Source organism: Silene latifolia, chromosome 10 (assembly GCF_048544455.1).
Source record: "Silene latifolia isolate original U9 population chromosome 10, ASM4854445v1, whole genome shotgun sequence".
In the NCBI taxonomy this organism is placed as follows: Eukaryota; Viridiplantae; Streptophyta; class Magnoliopsida; order Caryophyllales; family Caryophyllaceae; genus Silene; species Silene latifolia.
In genome coordinates this window covers 17,328,565-17,350,550 of record NC_133535.1, presented here as the reverse complement: position 1 = coordinate 17,350,550, position 21,986 = coordinate 17,328,565, and the positions used below count along the sequence as shown (strand labels likewise).

At 38.7% G+C, this 21,986-nt stretch overlaps 1 protein-coding gene across 1 annotated transcript; it reads right to left on the bottom strand.

The window, feature by feature from the left end:
* Positions 1-8,462: 8,462 nt before the first annotated feature.
* LOC141607203 (GDSL esterase/lipase 7-like) lies at positions 8,463-13,103 on the bottom strand. The gene is made up of 6 exons (XM_074426562.1): positions 12,866-13,103; positions 12,714-12,761; positions 12,589-12,644; positions 12,081-12,320; positions 8,800-9,061; positions 8,463-8,677 (listed from the first exon to the last, which is right to left on the bottom strand). The coding sequence occupies exons 1-6, from the start codon at positions 13,101-13,103 to the stop codon at positions 8,463-8,465; spliced, it is 1,059 nt and encodes a 352-aa protein (XP_074282663.1).
* Positions 13,104-21,986: the final 8,883 nt, after the last annotated feature.

Below are 21,986 nucleotides of genomic sequence, written 5' to 3'. Positions count from 1 at the left end.
CCCCAACTTCTAAAACATGAAACCATGAACTCTTAACACCAACTCTACCAACTGTTCCTACCTCCACACCTCGCTCACGATGTCGTATCAACTACATCATAAACTCTCCCGACACTAACTCCATACATAACCAACTTCATAAACATCAAACGGAAAGTTACATTCTACCACCCTTAAAAGGAACTTCGTCCTCGAAGTTTACTCACACTCATAACCTCATCACCCAACTGTCAACACTAGTGAAATATTCTCACACTCCTAAATATCACGCTACTACAAGCACGGTCATGACCTTTAATAAAATCACCCACGATACGAATCAATCTTTTATTCTACATGAAGACTCAAACTTCCAAATATATTACCATATGCACAACCATCAAAATCTCTTTGATCGCATCCTACTCCTCTTAAAACAAATGTTACGTCCTCGTAATTCACTAATACTAAATCCTAGCTATATCTTCTCATTATCCTCATCACCACCGCATGTCATAAATAACCACCTATACTCTAAACATCGCCATGCATATATCCAAGGCTCTCTTACTTAAACATTTCTCATACCTCAACTCACGGTACACCACCTAACCTATACCATAAAACTCATAGTAAAAATCACCATACTAACTCTCCATTCTTACTGCAAGACAACATACCTCTCTATGTAAAGCACCTATCTCCCCAAAAGCATAACTCGCGATCTACACTCGTTATGTACACTCACACTAGATCCTCAAGTTCTTTTCTTTATTACCGCAAAACTCATACTAAACTTAACATGACACTAATTCCCAACACCCTACACTCACTGTCTTCAACGAAGGATTATGAACCACCTGCATCTTTCGGGTCATTACCACACATGTTCTACGACTCACTTGCCATTACCATGTCTACTGAAACCTTAACTAGAACAAGATCATAATTATTGTAACAACCTCTCACAACCGTGTCCCATTAACAGAATGTCACTATACCATGACAACAACGAAAACATATACAACTCTCTTTCATATCATACTCTACCCTCATACCAAAACTTAACCGGTAAGAAACATCAATAAACAAAACAACTGTCTATCTGTACAAACTGAAACTCACAGGAAGCAACATCAACCAAAACAACAATCTATGTATGACTGGTATGTACTTTTGAAAACTCGTATTATAATCATCCCGCCTACTCCACCACAACCGGTGAAGTCATCGCGACACCGCCACCAACAGCCACACCACAGTGCGAAAATACCCACATCACAATACTAAATACCGTGCCCGGATCACCACCCGAGGCACCACAACCACATCGATAAACATCACAACCACATATAATTCCCACAAACACTGACTCAAAATAACTTCTCAGACAAGAAAAACTTTTTCAAATCCACTTTACTAAATCACATCGCAGCATATTATATGAATTAAACAGATAACCTCATGAATATCATCCCCTTACCATATCACAGATTAACATGTATCATGAATACATACAAGCATAACCAGTCATGCCAGATCACTCAAATTATTACCTTTTTAATCATCATTCAATTAGATTAGCGTACCCAACATGTATTACCGAACATTCAAATAACAACTTTATGACAATCACACCATATCACGACTTGTGAGGTCAAAACCTCACACAAACATTTATATATATCACAAACCCGTAATCACATCCAACCAGTCAATCCTGATCACGTAAGTTACCACTCAACATAAGTTACCTGCCGCCCGAGCTTAACTCATATGCCCCTCATAACCTTTTTCCCCATTCGCACAACCATCACTTCCTGCCAAGTATAACCATACTATTACTATTCAACTATTAGCATCCGCCTCATCTAACCACATCTTATACCCTCTCACAACCATACATATCAACCTGGTCTCTGCAAAATCAACCGCTTCAGAATTGTTACCTTTCTAATATACCATCACCCTTAATCACTAGTCACAAACCATAACACTACCACTGTCCGGACATCAAATCCTTACACTCATCTCTAAATCTCACGATTTCTTTTCTATCTTTGGTTAACATCCCAAATAACGAACATCAAATCCATCAACAAAATTACTTCAACATTCTTCCCAATACCATTCTTAACTGTATTATCATCTAAATCTCCACCAAAATCTCATATCATGCAGATATTCTACCAACTTCTTACTTTCCTGAATTCCTCAAAACTCAAGACTAATCATGTTGTCCTGAAACTCCTCTATAACCATTAACTAACATCCTCATGGTTGGTAGCACACATCTCGACGACTCCTTACCTCCATATTACATAACTCCGGTCAACATTTTCTTAGTTTTATTCCCCTCATTCTTTTCTTTTACACTCTACAAAATCAATTAACCATTCAACACCTTATCACTTCTACCTAACTCTTTAGTGTTCCGGTTACTTTCTCACTGCTCCAAAACTCACATCTAATTATTTCATATCGATATCATCTCACTCTTTCTTACCACAAATATTCTCTTATTATGTCATCAATCACCCTTGCCACTAATCCATCCATAGAATCAACGTTTACTGTTCAACAATTACATCTCTAGAAATCAAAATTCCTTTCATATCGCTAATTGCCCAAGGAAATCACACAGTAGTTTCATCTCTTAATAAACCAAATCTCCCAAACTCATTCACTGTCAACAAATCCACCTCGCGACATGTCTCCACAAAGTTCACTATATACTACTCTTCTCAACCCTTTTAAAACGAACTTTCTCTATGTATATTCCTAACCCACACGACTCCTAACCATCCCCCTCCATGATTCTTTACACATCTCAAGATGCCACCATTTGCGTCCCTCATTTCAATCTTTTCATTCTCACGTTCCATAAACTCACATCATCCCTTGCCCACATTTAATTACTTTTGCATTACTCAACGTACAAACATATCGCTCATCTCATCTCACAAAACATGCTCTATGTCTCAATAAACCATAACGATCTTCCTTTTCTTTTTCCACTATCTATCACAACCACGTATAACTCATGTCCTCCCACCGAACTCATACTCACCACAGGTGCCACTCACTACACCACAAGATTGGGTAACTTACGCGTCAAGACCAACGTTTATGTAAAACAATGCATAAAGAAGCAAAATAACAACTTTAAATTAAACATAATATGCAACGAATTCAAAAGATAAGCATATGACCCAAAACAGGGGTCACTAGATCGAGTAAAGGACACTCGATCGAGTAAGTGACTTACTCGATCGAGTAGGTGAAGATCAGAAGCACGAAAAACAAATTACCAGAGCTACTCGATCGAGTAACTGACGTACTCGATCGAGTCCCCCCTACTCGATCGAGTACCAAGGCTACTCGATCGAGTACCTATGCATTTCTCAGCACTGTCCAGTTTTCGTAAAACAGTCATAACTCACTCATTTCTTGGTCGTTTTGGGCGTGTGACCTATCGTTAGAATCGTAAAAGGACAAGCTATCACCTCCAATTGGAATAACATTAAAATCATTTACGCATCTCAAATTATAACAGTTTAAAGACAACCTCCCTATAATCGAAAACACAACTACTTGATTTTACTTCCCAACAACTTAAACGACAACATGGTAAACAAAAACAACTCGAAGCTCATAAAACCAGTATCCCTAACCACATGTTACTAACTTCAAAAGCCAAGCAATAAATAACTCGATGCACATATATCATTCAACTTACCAATCACATATTACCCACATGTTTTTATTATATAACTTTACGTAAACAAAATCACAATTATATGACATCAAGTATCATATTCACATGTTACTAGCATAACAACCTTATAAAATCTCTTCCATCATACAACATGCGTTATATATAAAAAAAAAAATCATATTATCATGCAACAATTATCATCTTTTTTCACCAATTGTTCATGCTCTTACTCAACTTTCAGCTATATAAACTCGTACAACACTACCAACAACATATATGTATACATAACTCTATGTATAACTCCAATCAAACAAATTTTCTTTCCGTATTTCTATAATGCCACATCGTAAAACGACTATCATACTTTCAATCAATAACTTACGAAATCACATCATCACCATCTTTTCTATACATTCCCCATTCTCAACATACATACATCCACTGATTCATGCCACACATCACTACATAGGTACACAATACACAAGGTAAACACATAGCGATCCCGACTCATATCCCATAGTGACCGGTTCAAAATTGTAGGGCGAGTTCGCGACTTTAGGACGTCTCCCAAGTCTTTGCATTAGCTCCTACAACTTTTACCCCGGGTTCATTTTATTTGACTCCCTATGTTTATTGGGTTCATTGGTTACAGATTTCAGGATCGTCGCTCTGATACCATTTTGTAACACCCCCATACTCCAAGTGCCTTACCAGGACCACCCAGGTATAAGGACGTTACTATCTCGGTTACCCGAGGCAATGATAATCAAATAAACAATGAAGAAACAACATTTAAATAGTAAATATAATTTAAGTGATTACATATCTCAAACCAAAACTGTCAAAGGAATTACAAAGTACTCAATCTGTCTACTGATAAAACTATCAAGCTACTAGACATCGTCTGACACAGCGGAAGACTTCTAACTGCAACGTGAGGACTCATCCCAGCTATCCCGTACGCATCATATCATACCTGCTCAATAACTGCTCACCACCCCCGAATGGATCACCACAGTTTTTAAAACATTTAAACGGGTGAGTACTATTTACACAAGTTATATATCAACGAGAAAGACAACCAACACGGCTCAAGCAATCATACACAATCGGGCACTCCACTCCATCTCCGTCACCGATCGTCCACTGGACCAGCCGCCGAGTGGGGGACCGCTGCCGTTCCCACCTAAGCCCCGCTCATCATACCGAGCGATAACCCTGTCCCATTAATGTGCACATCCCCTTCCGTGGCGGGTTCCACGAAGGGCGGAACTAGGGCGTGAAGCCACTCCCGCAAGTGACTCCACTCAGCCGAGAACGCATCTCGAGAACCACAAACAAACAATCACAATCACAATATCAACAATCGTCTGAATCAATCATCAATGTATAAGCACAACCGTCTGAATCAATCAATCACACTAATTACAGCACAATCACCACACATTATGTAAGTAATACTGAGTAGGGAAACCCTACCTGGAACAGCAACACAATCAGATGGTCTCAACAGCTGTATCAAAATTCCTCTCCTACGAATCCTCCTCCTAACATATAATCATGCAATTGCTACCAATCAAGAAACATAACAAAAACCCCCAATCCCAAAATTAGGGTTTAACGAAACTTAACGAAATACTATAGAATTGGTATGTAGATTTTACCCTCGACGCAAGGATCACAAAGGTATAAAGAACGATGGAATCCGACCTCTCAAGCTCCGGGATTTGTCAACAACACGGATGAATGCGAAGAACGTAACTTGAATCTCCCTTTTAATGTTATTAGGTTTGTAAAGGTGTATTATGAAAGTGACGGAAAGATTTATATATTAATCCGTGTTATTAACAAAACCCGTCGAATTATCACCCGCTAACCGAGCTACTCGATCGAGTAGCTGAGGTACTCGATCGAGTGCCCCCTTACTCGATCGAGTATCAAGGTTACTCGATCGAGTACCCAACAGGTCAGAAACTAATTTAAAACGCAACACACCCTTACTCGACAGAGTAAGGCCTACTCGATAGAGTACCCAGAGACTCATAAAACCGTAGTATTACACACATTTTCAACACTAATGTATATGTCATCATGTTTACTCATTTATGTTACCAAAACAAACATTTTTATAATCTTCAAAAAAATCCAACACTGGACCATTTCTCGGGTAAAATGGTCACATATTCAAAATTATTACGTATGTCACAATGTTTACACATATACGTTGATGCATTTCTTGAATAAGTTTTGGAACGGCCGATCACCCTTTAATTTCCTAAATTGAGATATGAAGTTTTGTTGAATGTACCACTGACATAGACGATGTCTCGTTGCTGGATAAACCTGTCAGCGTTTTACCATTATTAGCATTAAAACATATGCTAAAAATGATCACATTTGAAGAGTCTTAAAATGAGAAATTTATGAACTTAGATGGGAACTTATATGGGAGAGGATATCATATATGTTAATAAAAATAAAATGATATCATCTTAGGCTGAAATGCAACCATAATAACAATCCTTAATTGGTCTTAAAAATGTCAATAATTAAGTGATAAATGTGACTACTCTAGAAGATATTATGCAGGATTTGAAAGAATGTTATAGTGGCAACATTTATGCACGAACGTGGTGACATAAGACAATATGTCACATTGTAACCATGTTAATTCATGTTGTTACACACTAAGATGGTAACATTGTGACACATTCTACTTTGTATGCATTTTCAGGTGATAACATTTTGAACACAAATAAATATGCGACCATGTTTATGCAAATATGTTATCATTATAAGATTCATTCATTTCCAAAACAAAGGATGACTATTATGGTTACAATTCTGACTAAGATGATATGGTGACAATTCAGACTAAGGTGGGAACATATATGAGAGAGGATATCATATATGTTAATAAAAATAAAATGATATCATCTTAGGCTGAAATGTAACCATAATAACAATTCTTAACTGGTCTTAAAAATGTCAACAATAAGGAGAAATGTGACCACTCTAAAAGATGTTATGCAGGATTTGAAGGAATGTTATAGTTGCAACATTTATGCATGAACGCGGTGACATAACACAATAGGTGACTATGTAACCACGTTAGCTTATGTTGTTACACACAAAGATGGTAACATTGTGACATATTCTCATTTTTATGCATTTTCAGGTGATAAAATTTTGAAAACAAACAAATATGTGACCATGTTTATGAAAAGATACTATGCAGGATTGGAAAGAATGTTATAGTGGCACCATTTCGCAGATTTTATTCCAAGTAAATACCCTGAAAGATCGATCAGTACTTATGACAAGAGCAACCAAATTTGCAGCTTCGATTAAAATGGTAACACTGTACGCTAAAATGGTAACATAATATGACTGACTTTATAAACTTTTCAAACTAAATTTGCATCTTATATTCGTCATTTTATGTTAATCTTCATATTCATCAATAATCTTTATCTAAAATTGAATCAACAACAACACCATGCTCCAAATGTCCATCTAAAATATTGCCCTAAAATCTCATCAAAAAAGACAACAACTTGAGGAAGAAAGAACAAACCTTTACTCATCAACATCGTCACAAAATCACTGTCATTACCATCAACCAATACAACATCGTCCTCGTTCTCAACATTAATATTTTCATCTTGTACGCTAAATTATATACCTCTTCTACCATGTTTTTTTTTTTTGGATTTAGATGAAAATTTGGAAGGGATTTGGCGTCGGTGTTGTTGTTTCTTCAATTTTAGATGAAGATTTTACAAAAAAAAAAAATATGAAGATTTGGGAGGTAAAATTGTGTTTGAATTTTGGAGCATGGATGCATGTAGGGAAAGAGATGATGGCACATAAAAAAGGACTGAAAGCTTGTGATGTGGTGGTGTTTCTAATGCGTAATTGTCTCTTACCCTACATAATATAATATTAAGCTATTACATGTACACCCTACATTCACACAAACAATAAACAATAGACATTGCTCAAATAAGATCCGGCCCATATTGTTACAAAATGTTACTATTCGCTCTGTCCCTATCTTGTGACGAATAGCGTCCGTCACAAATGCGAATTTGTGATATAGCTAATCTATGTTATGAGACGATATGGATAGAAGTTGATAAATTTACTAATGATTATATAAATGAGTTAAAGTTAGTTTTTTCTTATAAAGTACTACTTTCTCCGTCACATTCATTTGTTTACATTTAATATTTGTTATGAGTGATATTTTAATTAAAGGTAAACAAATGACTGTGACGGGCGAGTAGTTTCATGTCTTTTTGGAAGGCTAATGTTGTGACCTTTAACACGGTCCATACAGCTGCGATTGAAACTCGAGAATTTACTAACCGTAACTCCAAGAATAATATTTTAGGGGAAGCCATGACTACTCATGGATGACGGATGGGTAACCGAGTCAATTAGACAGTAATTTGGTAGAGATTATAATCGTCAAGTTTTGGATTCGGCGTACTTCATATGTTGCTATTCGTTGAATCGTTGATTTGTATCTCCTTGTCAATTAAAGTATTTCGGCATGTTAATCACTACTTTGTTCTAAGTAGGACATATTGAGTCGAGTCGAGTCGAGTGGAGTTCAACTTGAGTATCATGACGACTCTAAGAGTCACATCTTCTCCCAAGAAAGAAAATTACAACATTGGATATTTGATTGATAATTACTCTATCATATTAATCGGTTCATAAAGTAATTTTCAAGTCCTTTGTTTGACCATAAAGTAATTTAGAGTTCGACAAGTTGCATAAGATTGATGGGAGAAGAACCAGAAGATCCATAAATAACTTCTCTAGAGAAGCGAGAATAAGCAGCTTCGGTAGGATGATGGCCATCCCAAAAGAAGTGTTCATTAGGGTTAGGACACGGTGTTTGCTTCGGAATGCATTGGAAGCCTCCATTTAACCATGTCTTGCAACACGAGTTGCTACTGTCGCTTAATCCTGCACATTTAATTTAGTTCACATATGAGATCGGGAAAAATGATAATAGTTACACCAAAATAACAAATCCGAGTTTGATCTTAACTTCAAAAATAACAATATCGTAAAAATAGTGGTCTTACCATATTTCCAAGGATTTGTAATGGCGTCGTAAGAAAAAGAATACGTATGTACGAGGACGAAGCGAGAACCCGGAAGAGTAGACGTCAAATAACTTAGCAAGAACGGTAACTCCTTGTTGAACATTGACAAAATATTATTAGCGTTTTCATCACACTCTATCTTATGCATAATCCATTTTGTTGGCTCTACACCTGTTGGGGTGCATCCAAGTGGACCCACCTCCATCACCATTACCTTTCTAGCTCCCAAATTGTATAATCTCTAAGCAAAAAAAAAAAAAAAACAAAACAAAACATCATAATCGAGTGGGTTAATAACACTCAAATTATTGAAAAATGATCGACGTAGTACTTCGATTACTTATCTAAATTAAATTTTGAAGCTGATGGCTTACTGTTGGGAAATTAGCGCCAATCTCCCACACGCAACGGAAGCAACCAATCGACAATTAAACAGTAAAAGTAAATAAATGTAAGCAATATTAAGATGAGACGATATTTTAGGGCCAAACCCAGGGCAAAACCTTCCAAACCGGAAGTAAAACCCACTAGTCAAATGGACTAGAATCCACTATAATAATATAGTACCAGTACAACGTAACCGTCTCGAATTAAATACCAATTTGAAACCCACAATAATATAAGATAACAACCTCTAGCCCTCCAGTAATATTAGTCAATACCGCTAATATCACCCCTAGAGTAACCTCCTAAATTATTGTATAAAAACACCCGTTATACTGCCTCTCACCCTCAAACCCGACTTGCTATTTACCAAGCTAAGTCACCTTGTTTGATATTTTGTTGTGAGATATATTTTCCAAAGGATTTCAATCCTTTATATAGCATTGTGAAATGACGTTATAATTTAACATCATAAATCACCTCACACGTTATTCCCAAATGAATTGAAAACTATTCATAAGTTTGTGCACATTCTTACGCAAATGAATTCATATTCATTTAACTCTAACATGTTACATTTGCATGGTAACATTTAGCATTAAACTTAACTTTGTAACTTGTGTTGGATTAATTTACCCAACAAATCTCCCCCTCCAACACAAATGACAACCACCGAGGAATCAACCATTGGCCTTTTGAAATCACCAGCTGCACACCCGAGTTAATATCCGGTCCTCACCTTAACTCATTATCACGGCCAATGCACCGTGTACAGCCTTAACCCAGTCAATGACGTTACTTGACTCCAGAGAGAAACCTCTTACTCTCCACCTTTCTACCAACAGGAATTTTACCTTTGCGCCCGTCTGCAACCTGAAAACAATCTACCTTCGTCGCCTCTTCCACAAACGAAACACGTGCACGACTTTTCCGTTTCCAGCCATCCTGTGAGGTTTTTACTGCATATGCATCCAGAAGGTATAAACCATGACGTAGCTCCCCCTTCATGAGGACCATAGAACCCTTAGTCACTTTCATTACTCCCCCATGAGCTTTACACCCATAACCCTCGGAGTCTAGTTGACTAAGTGAAATTAAATTCTGCCGCAACTTTGGAACATAAGCAACCTTGTCCAAAGTGTGAACCACCCCATTTGACATTTTGATTTTCACCACCCCAATACCTATGACATCAACTATTGAGTTATCAGTCAAACTCAATTTCCTAGCCACGCCTTCTTAGAGCTCCTCAAAACTATCCTTTCGGGTGCAAATGTGGTTGACACAACCAGAATCTAATATCCATTCTTCCTTGGAACACACGTCGTTTACATCCGTGACCGCAAATATGTCACTACCATCGGTAAGGAAACAACCACTACTTCCTTCACCGGCAAACAAGTTGGTGTCGCCCTTGTTTTCTTCATTCCCGCATTTGTTAGGACAGAACCGCCTAATATGCCCAAGGTCACCACACTTGAAACACTTCACATCATTATTCCTAGAAGCGTTCCTGGACCGAGACCTGCCATGCTTCGATCCATCCTCCCTGTTAAACGATCGACCTCTCCCATCCCGAGCAACTGCAATTGTACCCGTACTGTCGCTCCGTATTCCAGCCTTATCCTTCTTCCTCGCATCAAAGGACAATAAAGCTGTCTGTGCTTGCTCCATCGTGATGGTGTCTTTCCCGCACAGAATAGTATCCACATAAGTCTCATTTGTGTCCGGGAGAGAATTGAGGAGTAGTAACGCCTTATCTTCCTCCTCAAGCTTCACCTCGATCTTCTTTAACTCGTCTAACAGTCCATTGAACACATTTACGTGCCCAATTAAATTTTCATCCTCCTCCATCCTTAACCGATACAACCGTCGCTTCAAAAGCAACTTGTTGGTCAAACTCTTCGCCATATAGAGCTTCTCCAACTTTTCCCATATCACTGATGGAGAGTCGTCATCAAGAACACAATTGATGACTGAATCCGAGATGCACAACCTAATAGTACTTGCACACTTGGTGCAAACCTCTTCCCAGTTGTCATCACTCATCTTCTCCGGCTTACCATCATCTCCTTTCAACGCTCTAGCCAAGCCAAGATGTACCAGGAGATCCTTCATCCTTCTTTGCCAAAGGGTGAAACTACTTTTACCATCAAATTTTGGTACTGCAAATTGAGACCCCATATTTGACATCCTTGCCAATTATACCAGCCACAAGACCGAGCCTAGTGGCTCTGATACCACTGTTGGGAAATTAGCGCCAATCTCCCACACGCAACGGAAGCAACCAATCGACAATTAAACAGTAAAAGTAAATAAATGTAAGCAATACTAAGATGAGACGATATTTTAGGGTCAAACTCATGGCAAAACCTTCCAAACCGGAAGTAAAACCCACTAGTCAAATGGACTAGAATCCACTATAATAATATAGTACCAATACAACGTAACCGTCTCGAATTAAATACCAATTCGAAACCCACAATAATATAAGATAACAACCTCTAGCCCTCTAGTAATATTAGTCAATACCGCTAATATCACCCCTAGAGTAACCTCCTAAATTATTGTATAAAAACACCCGTTATACTGCCTCTCACCCTCAAACCCGACTTGCTATTTACCAAGCTAAGTCACCTTGTTTGATATTTTGTTGTGAGATATATTTTCCAAAGGATTTCAATCCTTTATATAGCATTGTGAAATGACGTTATAATTTAACATCATAAATCACCTCACACGTTATTCCCAAATGAATTGAAAATTATTCATAAGTTTGTGCACATTCTTACGCAAATGAATTCATATTCATTTAACTATGTTAGCATTAAACTTAACTTTGTAACTTGTGTTGGATTAATTTACCCAACACTTACCTTCAATTGTAATGACAATCTATAAATGAGTAGCTGAGCAAAATGCGGGGGATCGTACTGTTGACTTGAAGGAGAAAAAGGCATAAAGTAATTGTTAAGATAATCATTGGTGCCAACACAAACAAGAAATATAGACTTTGACAATATTCCTTGTGTTTCATCTTGGAATGTTGGGTATAATTGTGATTGCACCGTCTGTTCGAACATTTCTATTTGTTGATCAAATGTGTAACATTTTCCCTGCAGAATTATACATCACAAACAAGAAAGTTAAGTACAGACTGAATAATAGACCATGGCCCGGGCGAGTTTTTTGGAAAAAATACGGAGTATAATATACACCAATTATTTTTTTTTTTTGAAAATTTTCTCTATCGTTAAAACTTAGAAATAAAGGTTAAATTCATGTTTTGGCGGTAGGTAAATTTTGAACCTAGCTTCGTCCCTGTACGGAGTATTAGTTTTACATAGTCGGTATGAATGTATGATGGTATCGCACTTGACTTACCAGATTGATTCCAGTTTCTGGCAAAATACCACATGCTGCAGAAGCGTAATTGTAACCTCCCACTGAATCGGGTTTGAATTGAGGGGGGTTTGGTATTGGATCCAAGAGGCCCGGATTATTCAGACCGAAAAGGCTTGCGTATGGTGGAGGATAAGGCAGACCTAAGTATTCCGCTGCATATACGTATGTGACACAAAATTAAGTCAACTCAAATTTCATACAGAAACTAGCATTCTACATATAACATATTCTAAACTTCTCAAATTTCTACTCATACCCATAAAGTCAGCGATAGTTCTACCGTTGGTAAATCTTCCAAGCATAACCGGACCAGGAAAGTTGAGACCGTAAGGAGTGTAGTCGGCCCGAGCCATGGTGGGCAGCCAGTTGTTATTGCCATTGTCTACCAATGAATCTCCAAAGATGTATAAGGCTGGCGCAACAGGATTTGATGTTGATGAAAGAAAATGTGAGAGGATGAAGATAAGGTGCAACTTCAATCGTGCTTGCAACATTATATTGTTGAGATGTAATGTCTTGTGAATGATACTCCATATCGAATTTTAATTAAGTAGACCTCATAAAAGAGTTGCTTACAAGTTCGACCAAATTATAATAAGGGTTTTTTTGATAACTACTACATTTATAATACACTGTTTTAAGAACTACTACCACAATAATTTTCATTTAAAAACTACTACCACCAAGTTTGATGTTTTTTAAAAATACTACCAAGCCTCATCCAAACCTCAATAAAACACAATTCCAGCCATTTATTTTTGAATTTTGAGCTTAAGTTGTAACTTTTATCCCTTTAACACAACCAACACTACTGTTTGGCAATCATTTTGGGGGCAAAATCACTTTAACCTAGGTGCATCTAATACACTTATCTAAGGTAAAAACTTGCTTAAACTTCACCAAAGTAACTGGTTAAACAGATAAAATTTACCACTTAAATGAAAATTCAAAAATAAATGGCTAAGATTGTGTTTTATTGAATTTGGATGAAATTTGGTAATGTTTTTAAAAAAAATCGATCTTAGTGGCAGTAGTTTTTAAACGGAAATTATTTTGGTAGTAGTTCTTAAAACAGTGTATTACAAAGGTAGCCGTTATCAATAAACCCTTATAATAATGTTATTTGAAATGGATTAGCTTATCTTGGTTCATGTTTATTATCTGAATCTTGTAAATCGATACAAAATTGACCCAGCGTGCATAACCGTAACCGTATCCAATCCGACTTCTAAGCCGAGGGCTCGACCTTGACCCATAAAACAAAGTGACTTATCCAAATATGAGCTAATTGAAATATTTATTCCTGTAAACTAACCATTATACCTAAATAATTTGATAAAATAGATATGGAAAGAAGCCAAATCTAAACTGAGCAAATTCTACTCGATTTGACCCAAATTATTGGAAACCCGAAAGGCCGAAATGACTTGTTCGAGCTGACATGACCTGCACACGACACAATTGACCCATGGACCAGGAGGTCATTTACTCTCAAGAGAAGTTAGCTAGAGGCTATGCCTTTTAGAATTGGTCATTTACTCGCATTGCGTCATGGACTGCACTTCATCTAAGCCAACCGAGTAAACTTATTATTATCTCAGCTATCCTGCTACCTTCTTTAAATCATATTCTGTCCTGTGTCCCTATCCCACACGGTGTCTGCCGCAAAATTGATGCTCTGATTGCGGCTTTCTGGTGGCGGAATGATTGGAACAAAAATACGATACACTGGCCTAGGCGTGATATCTTACATGCTCCCAAGGAATATGGCGGTCTTGGCATTAAGAATACTTTCTTGTTAGGTCAATCCTTACTACTCAAGAACTTCTGGCGCATTACTTTTCAACCAACTACTTTACTCGCAAGGTTTTGGACTTCAGAATATCATAGGGATAGGTCTTTGGTTTCAAATGCATCTTATTCATGGTCGGGGATTTGTCGTTGTAGGCACTAAAAATTTATTTAAGTGTCGAAAATTAAATAAACGAATTAATTTGAGTTAATAATGAATATTTTAAATCAATTTAATTATTTTGTCCCTTTTAAATCAAATTTGGGTCATTCTGAGTTATTCGGGTCCAAACAGAAGTCAAATTGGGCTAAAATTGCAAACGGGCCGAGAAATGAGCCCGCAACCCTAAGCTGGAGAAAGCCCAACCGTTTCTCTATAAATATAGAGAATTTAATTCATTTCAGAATATAGCAAAACTCGAAGAAAAGAAAAGCTCTGGAATTCTCTCTGAAAATCCCGTGAAATTCAACGTAAACAGTCAACAAGCACAACAAATTCGTGCCGCCTGCGCAAGAAAACTCAAACATTTAAACTCGAATATTCAAACATTCAAACTCGAATATTCAAACATTCAAACATTCAAGAGAGACTCAAGTCGTTCGACCCTCTTAAGAATACAAGTCAACGTCACGCGTAGAGTGCATACACCCTCTACACGTGCACCCCCTGCAAAACGCACGCGCACCCGTCACGTGGATCGTACACGCGTATCCTATTTGTTTAGTTAGAATCAGAGGATTATTAGAGATTGTACACAAACTTTTATGATATTAATAAAAACTCATTTTGTTTCCTTGTTTTGTATTTCAGTTATCGCAATACAAAATTTGTCGTTACAAATTTGGTGAACCCGACGTGAACATCTCTACCTCTCATCTCTACTACTTTACAAATTAAGTCTACCGCTACAAGAAGATGTCTACTAAGCAAGACACCTCTTCCAGCACCCCCAAGAAGACCTACGCAGCTGTTACGCCCAAATTAGCCTGGTCTGACTATAATTTAGCCTGATCCTGTTAGGCTGAATGAGGCAACCGAGGACCGGACAAATCCAACTACTACTTGGCAGACGAAGGGAACCACAAAATAAGCAAGCTACTAAATCCTAGAAGAAAAGCCTGATGGTAACTGCGGAATAGCCTGGCAGGATACTTAAGCAGGCTGGATCAAGTTGAAAAACAACAAGACGGCTATATAAAGATAAATGCTCACATCCTATTCTCAAGGAAGACCAAGTCTAACTATAAGACTACATCATTCCCATGAATCAAGACGTGCAAAAGGAGAAAAGCTAAAGAATAGTTAGAGAAGAACGAGTCAACCGGATTAATAGGGAATGTGCCCTATTAATCAGGTAACAGCTCCGACAATTGAGAAAAATGTTGAGATTGAATACAACGTTAGTATTTGTAGAACTATAAATAGCATGATCTAGCATTTGTAAAGACATTCATTATTGATTAGTTATTTATAATTTATCTCTCACTATTTCCTGAATATTCAATTATATACACGAGTTTGTACTCAGCTTATCAAAATAATACAAGTGATATTGTTTATACTTAGTCCTTCCTTATTTACTCATCATATTATTCCAAACTTATAGAACTAGATACCCTAATTACTCTATAATCAAGCCGGATCCTTTCAGGGAAAATCCTGCTAAAACAATTGGCGCCCACCGTGGGGCATCTAGTTCATTAATCAAAAAATTCCTTTTGCCATTCTTCATTTAATACTCACATACAAAAATGGTAGAACTCACCCCAGAACAACAATTGGCGGCTGCCTTGGCTAAAATCAAAGAGTTGGAGACAATCCAAGAAAAGGCAGCCCAAGCAGAAGCTGAAATCAGTAAACTGAAGGAATATGAGTCTAACCTGAAGAAAAAATTGGAAAATCAGGCTTCAGGCTCCTAGACCATATTCGAACCAGGAATCCCATTCTCATCCATCGTCAAAAACATTGACTTTTCCAATTTTGGAACTCCGGAGAAGGATACCCCATCCGGCACTCAAATTATTCCCAATGATGAAACAAACAAAACTGAAGCAGCAATAATGATGGCTATGCTTCAGGAAATTCAAAAACTCCACAACAAAATAGAAAATATACCTGGAGTGCCAGACCCTGTGGCTGAAGTAGAAGTTGACAGCTTCGCTGATTCACCCTTTGCAGATGAAATTGCAAAAATTGATCTCCCCAAGAAATTTACCGTCCCATCCATGAGAACTTATGATGGAACGTCTGATTCACAAAATCACGTTGCCATATTCAAACAGAAGATGTTGGCTGCCTCAATACCCAGTGAACTCAGGCAGGTCTGCATGTGTAAAGGCTTTGGTACAACCCTGACTGGAGCAGCATTACAATGGTTCATCAATCTCCCAAATGGAAGTATCAAGAATTTTGCAGAACTGATCAATGCCTTCAATCAACAATTCGCAAGCAGCAGAGACATGGCCAAGAGACCCAGTAACCTGTTCAGGGTAAAGCAACTTCCTGAAGAATCTCTCAAAGAATTCCTGGCAAGATTTGTCAAAGAGAAGGTAGCCATTCCCAGGTGTGACGAAGAGACAGCGGTAGAAGCCTTCAGGCAAGGAGTCCTGCTTGACAGTGACATCTATGCAGACTTAACCAAAAAAGCCTGCCCAACCTTTGCCACTGTTCAATCCATCGCCTTAGAACATGTCAGATTGGAGGAAGATCTCAACTTCAGAACAAACTCGTCCGGAGGAAAGCAAGGCTATGGACACACTAACAGGAAAAGCTCCTACCAGAAAGGAGGCAACCCCAGATCAGCACCCTATTCCAGGCCTGAACGATCTGAAGTCAACATGGCACAAGAACACAAAGGTAACCTTTCTAGCCTACCAACTATTCCTGAATATAACTTCTCTATAAATACTGCAGGATTAATCAAACGCCTGGAGAGCTTGGGGGACACGGTCAGATGGCCCAAAAAATCCGACAACCCCAGGAAAGATCCAACGAGATGGTGTGACTTCCACCAGGACATCGAGCACACCACAGAAAAATGCATCCAACTCAGGAAACAAGTGGCATACCTCCTAAAGAAAGGTTATCTGAAAGACTTAATCCAGCAGCCAAAGAATAAAGATGAAGGACAAAATAAGAGAGATTCAGGGAACGGCAGAGATCCTCCTCCTTCTCCCCCCATCTATGAAGTCAAGTTCATAAATGGAGGATCAGAAATCTGTGGTCTGACCAGCTCGGCTGCCAAAAGAATATCCAGGGAGTCTAGACTTCAACCCCCTCTTAGATCTAAGTCATTACCTGCTATTACTTTTGATGACTCAGACTTGCAGGGAATATCAGATCTACACCATGACAGCTTGGTAATTACCATGTAAATTTGCACAGCTAAGGTATCAAGAATCCTGATAGACGGGGCCAGTTCAATCAATTTGGTGATGCTTGACGTCCTCAAAGCAATGAAGATAGATGAAGAGAAAATCATCAAAAAATCCAGCGTCCTGGTTGGGTTCAGCGGAGAAACAAAGAACACCCTGGGAGAAATTAGCCTGCCAACCTATGTGGAAGGCGTGGCTTCATATGAAAGGTTCGGGGTAATGGATTGTCTATCCTCATATAACGTAATCCTGGGCAGACCATGGATCCACAACGTCAAAGCAATCCCATCAACATACCATCTATGTGTGAAAATACCAACCGAATGGGGGATAACCACCATCAGGGGAGAACAAAGGACGGCTCAGGAATGCTACACCCAGGCTTTGAAACCCTCAAAGTCAGGTAAGTCCCTTGCATAGCAATTAAAGTCACCTGTCGGGAAAGAATATATTGCACAATCACAGATGGAAACAGAGAGGTCATTCGGACCTGGAATTCCCGACAGGAAGGTACTTGTAGGGTCGGATGCACGGACTCGGTCAGACCCAATCTGGTCAGCTTTCTCAAAACTAAAATGTTTTGTTTTGCTTGGTCACATTTTGATATGACTGGTATAGATGCTGATATTATAACCCATAAGTTAAATATTGACAAATCCTTTAAGCCTGTACAGCAAAAAAGAAGAAAATTTGTTTGCAGAGAGGCATGAAATCATCAAACAAGAAGTTGACAAGCTATTGGACATGGGAATGATCAGGGAAGTAATGTACCCGACGGCTTGCAAATGTAGTAGTCGTCCAAAAGAAAAACGGCAAATGGAGAGTCTGTGTAGACTACACCGACCTAAACAAGGCTTGCCCCAAAGATCCATTTCACCGCCACACATCGATGCAATGGTGGATGCCACCTGCAGGCCACGAGATGTTAACATTCATGGATGCCTCCGGTGGATTCAACCAAATAAAGATGCACCCTGCAGATCAGGAAAGTACGGCTTTCATCACTGAAAGAGGAATATCTTGTTATCTTTGCTATGCCCTTTGGATTAAAAATGCGGTGCAACCTATCAAAGGTTAGTCAACATGATGTTCAAAGATCAAATAGGAGATACCTTGGAAGTCTACATAGACGACATGGTAGTCAAGTAAAAAAAGGCAGAAGACCACGTCAAAGAGACCGGGAAGTAGCCTTCCAAATCCGGAGAAATTCAATATGAAGCTCAATCCACGAAATGCCATTTTGGAGTCTCGGAGGCAAATTCTTGGGCTATATGGTGACAAAAAGAGGAATAGAAGCCAGCCCTGAACAGATCAAAGCCATCCTGGAGCTAGAACCACCAAAGACAGTCAAAGACATACAAAAGCCGAAGGAAGAATAGCGGCCCCTGAACGGAGTTCATTTCAAGATCGTCGAGAGGTGCAAATCATTCTATAATCTGCTAAGGAAAAACAAAGACTTTCAATGGACCCCGATCATCAGCCGCCTTTGAAGACCTGAAAACATATCTATCCTCTCCTCCCTTCTGGCAAAACCAGTCAAAGATGAACCCCGACAAAGTATATTGTCGATCACGGAAACTGCTGTCAGTGCAGTCCTGGTCAAAGAAGCAGACGGACAACAACACCCTGTCTATTACGTAAGTAAAAGTCTACTGGATGCAGAGATCAGGTATGGCCTGCTTGAAAAATACGTTTTAGCTTTAATTATGAGTTGCACAAAATTAACACCATACTTTGAAAGCCACCCTATAATAGTCAGAACCAATCTTCCTATCAAGTCTGTACTTAGGAAACCGAATTGTCCTGGACGAATGTGCAAATGGTCATCCAAACTAAGCACATACAACATAACATTTGAACCAAGGACAGCAATTAAGTCACAAGCACTAGCAGACTTTGTGGCAGATTTTAGTCCAGCCCTAGAACCCGACCTAATAAAAGAAGTAAATAGACTGACCAACGACCAAACAGACCTAGAATGGACTCTATTTGTCGATGGTGCAGCCAACATGAGGGGCACAGGCCTGGGGGTAGTACTAAAATCGCCACAGGGGGATAAGATAGTACAAGCTATAAGTTGTGCATTTGAAGCTACCAACAATGAAGCAGAATATGAAGCCCTAATAGCTGGATTAAAGGTATGTATTGACCTTAGTGTACAAAACCTAAAGGTACGTACTGATTCCCTTCTTATTTCAAACCAAGTAAATGGAGTATATACTGCAAAAGACTCAAAAATGATGCTTTATTTTGAAGTTGTCCAAAATTTAAAATCAAAATTCCGCAATTTTAATATTGACCAAATTCCTAGGGACTTGAATACCCAGGCCGATGCCTTAGCCGGCCTAGGATCCAACTTCAGTCCCCTTGACTTTGATAAAATACCTATCGTACACTTATTAGAACCTGCAATAAACAAACAAGATGAAAGTTTCCCAATATATATTGCCAATTCATGGACGAAACCTTACTTTGATTGGCTACAACAAGAAATCCTTCCCCTGAATAAGCAAGATGCTAGAGCACTCAAAATCAAAGCTGCTTCATATACTATTATTAACAACGTGCTTTTTAAGAAATCGCAGGCAGGGCCATACCTCAGATGCCTGGAACCACAAGAAGCTGAACAGATATTATCAGAAATCCATGGAGGATACTGTGGAAATCATAAAGGCGGAAGGAGCCTGGAAAGCAAGGTACTCATAACAGGTTATTATTGGCCCACTTTGAGGGCCGATTGCCTGGAATTCAGCTCTAAATGCGAAGCTTGCCAGATTCATGGACCATATATCTATCAGCCATCTGAGGAACTACATTCCATATCCGCACCCTGGCCATTTATGAAGTGGGGTATGGATATAGTTGGGAAACTACCTCAAGCACCCGGACAAAAAGTTTTCATGCTAGCAATGACTGACTACTTCTCCAAGTGGATAGAAGCTGATTCATACATGCAAGTCAAAGAAAAGGATGTCATAGCATTCATCAAACACAACATCATATGTAGATATGGCATCCCCTCTGAAATAGTATGCGACAATGGCACGCAATTCGTGGGAAAAAGAACAGCAACCTTCTGTGCTCAATGGAACATCAACCTGGTAACCTCCACGCCAGGATATCCAAAAGCTAACGGCCAGGCAGAATCCAGTAACAAAGTAATAATCAGCTGTATAAAGAAGAAGCTAGAAAGAAGGAAAGGAAGATGGGCTGAAGAGCTCCCCTTGGTCCTTTGGGCTGACAGAACCACGCCTAAAACATCCACAGGCCAAACCCCCTACTCCTTGGTCTATGGATGTGAAGCAGTAATCCTAGCTGAGGTCGATATTCCATCAGCCAGATCCAGCCTGAACACAATAACGAGCAATATACCTCTAATGGAGGACAACCGGGACTTAACGGAAGAGCTAAGAGATGTAGCCAGCATTAGATTGGCAGCATATCAGCAAAGAGTTGCAAAAAGCTACAACAAGGCTGTCAAAGCTAGAGTATTCAGGGTAGGAGACCTTGTTCTCAGAAAAGTTTTTCAAAACACAAAAGAGAAGAATGCTGGCAAATTGGCCCCAACCTGGGAAGGTCCCTACCGATTGACTCAATAGTCGGCCAGGGAGCTTATAGATTACAAACCCTGGACGGCGAAATGATCCCAAGAGCTTGGAATATTGCACACTTAAAACTATTTCACATATAAAATATATCTCCCAGTCCAGGTATAATTTTCATCTTAACATTTCTTGCCTGACCTGATATGAAACTAAATGTATGATATTCGCCATTATATGAATAAATGCCTTATATAATTTCTTCCATTATGTGCCCAAGTACTTGTCAATATTCTCATATTTCCTTTTACCGAGTAGAATCTTCAATATTTGTTTTACATACTGCACTTTACTTAAAACAAATTTTAAAGATTGGGGGCCACCCCACTGATATCCAACTGATACCCAACTTTCAGTTGCAAAAACAGGCCTTAAAATATTGAGCTCAATTTAATATACAAATCTGGAAAACCTTTTCCTGGCTTGTATAACATAGATGGGTCATAAGCCCTCCAGACAGGAAGGGGACATAAGCCCTCCAAACAGGCAATAACCCCACCCATAACACAATGAACTGACCAGATCCAGCGCAAAAACCTGGCCCGATCCAGTCGAATAACTGGCGAAATTCAGTACACATTCAACACTACAAATGTACCTTATCAAAAC